This window comes from Sapajus apella, unplaced genomic scaffold, assembly GCF_009761245.1.
Source record: "Sapajus apella isolate SASKATOON/1434 unplaced genomic scaffold, GSC_monkey_1.0 scaffold71, whole genome shotgun sequence".
Classification (NCBI taxonomy): domain Eukaryota; kingdom Metazoa; phylum Chordata; class Mammalia; order Primates; family Cebidae; genus Sapajus; species Sapajus apella.
The window spans coordinates 10,143,262-10,144,462 of record NW_022437011.1 but is presented as its reverse complement, the minus strand read 5'-3'; the positions used below and the strand labels follow the sequence as shown (position 1 = coordinate 10,144,462).

The 1,201-nt window shown below is 39.4% G+C and overlaps 1 protein-coding gene across 1 annotated transcript; it reads right to left on the bottom strand.

Annotated features, from left to right (window-relative positions):
* Positions 1–157: 157 nt before the first annotated feature.
* Positions 158–692, bottom strand: LOC116531561 (prefoldin subunit 4). Its single transcript, XM_032250415.1, has one exon. The coding sequence runs from the start codon at positions 662–664 to the stop codon at positions 260–262; it is 405 nt and encodes a 134-aa protein (XP_032106306.1). The 5' UTR covers positions 665–692; the 3' UTR covers positions 158–259.
* Positions 693–1,201: the final 509 nt, after the last annotated feature.

The following is a 1,201-nucleotide window of genomic DNA, read 5'->3' as shown; positions in this document are numbered from 1 at the left end:
TTGCTTAACTGATTTTAATAACATGACATAAAGCCCCTAGACTTGATATAATCGTTATGCAAAATACATAGGTGAATACTGTCTTCTTTTAAAAATATAAAATAAATAAGCAAGACGTGAAAATAGGCAAGTTTCCATTAAATAAATGAAAATTTAAAAAAAAGAAAGTTTTGCTTTCCATGTCATTTGAAGAAGGGAAATTATCATTTTAAACAATATTCAAGTTTATTAAACAAATAAAAAAAGTATTATAAAATGTTTAACTTTCATCAGCTTCAAGGTTTATGTTGCTCCCAAATTTTGCATACAACTGAACTTTCAAATCTGCTAACACCCGCTGAATTGATTCCACTCTGGATTCTAAGGCGTCAATTTCTTCTTGCAAATTTTTCTTTGCTTCTTCTAACATTTCTTGTGTTTCTTCTTGAGAATGGCTAATGAAAACATCACCAATTTGATAAGGTATCATTAAGCAGTCATCATCTGCAAGCATGATGTCATCACAAGCATCCTCTAGGTTTTGGAGTTGTTTCTTTTTTACTTCTATTTCTTCCTTCAGCTCTGTGATTCTACTTGTATTCCGTGCAAATTTGTTTATCTTTTGTTGATCTTCGAAAGTAACATTGACATCTTCTGCAGCCGCCTTCTTCATGGTGGCCGCCATCTTGGGACTGCTGTTTTGTAGTTTTAGTAGAGACGGGGTTTCACCATGTTGACCAGGATGGTCTCGATCTCTTGACCTCGTGATCCACCCGCCTCGGCCTCCCAAAGTGCTGGGATTACAGGCTTGAGCCACCGCGCCCGGCCTTCAAAGGTAACTTCTTAGATTCTAGCCTGAGAAACTGGGTATACAACGGTACTATTAAAATGAGAAGGAATGGGGGAAGAAGCAAGTTCACAGGGGCCAAGAAAATAAAGAATTATTTAAGTCTATACGGGGTGGAGGGCACTACGGAGAAGGCAGTGGGAGAAAGGCGGATGCAAAGAGGAGAAAGAAGAGGTAGAAGAGGCTGAGCATGGTAGCTCATGCCTGTAACCTCAGCACTTTGCTAGGTCGAGGCAGAAGGGGGACCTCATCTCTGCAAATAATTTTTAAAAAGAAAAAAATTTAGCCAGACATAGTGGCACACGCCTGTGGTTCCAGCTATGTGGGAGGCTGAGGTGGGAAGATTGCTTGAGCTCAGGAGTTCAAGTCTGTAGT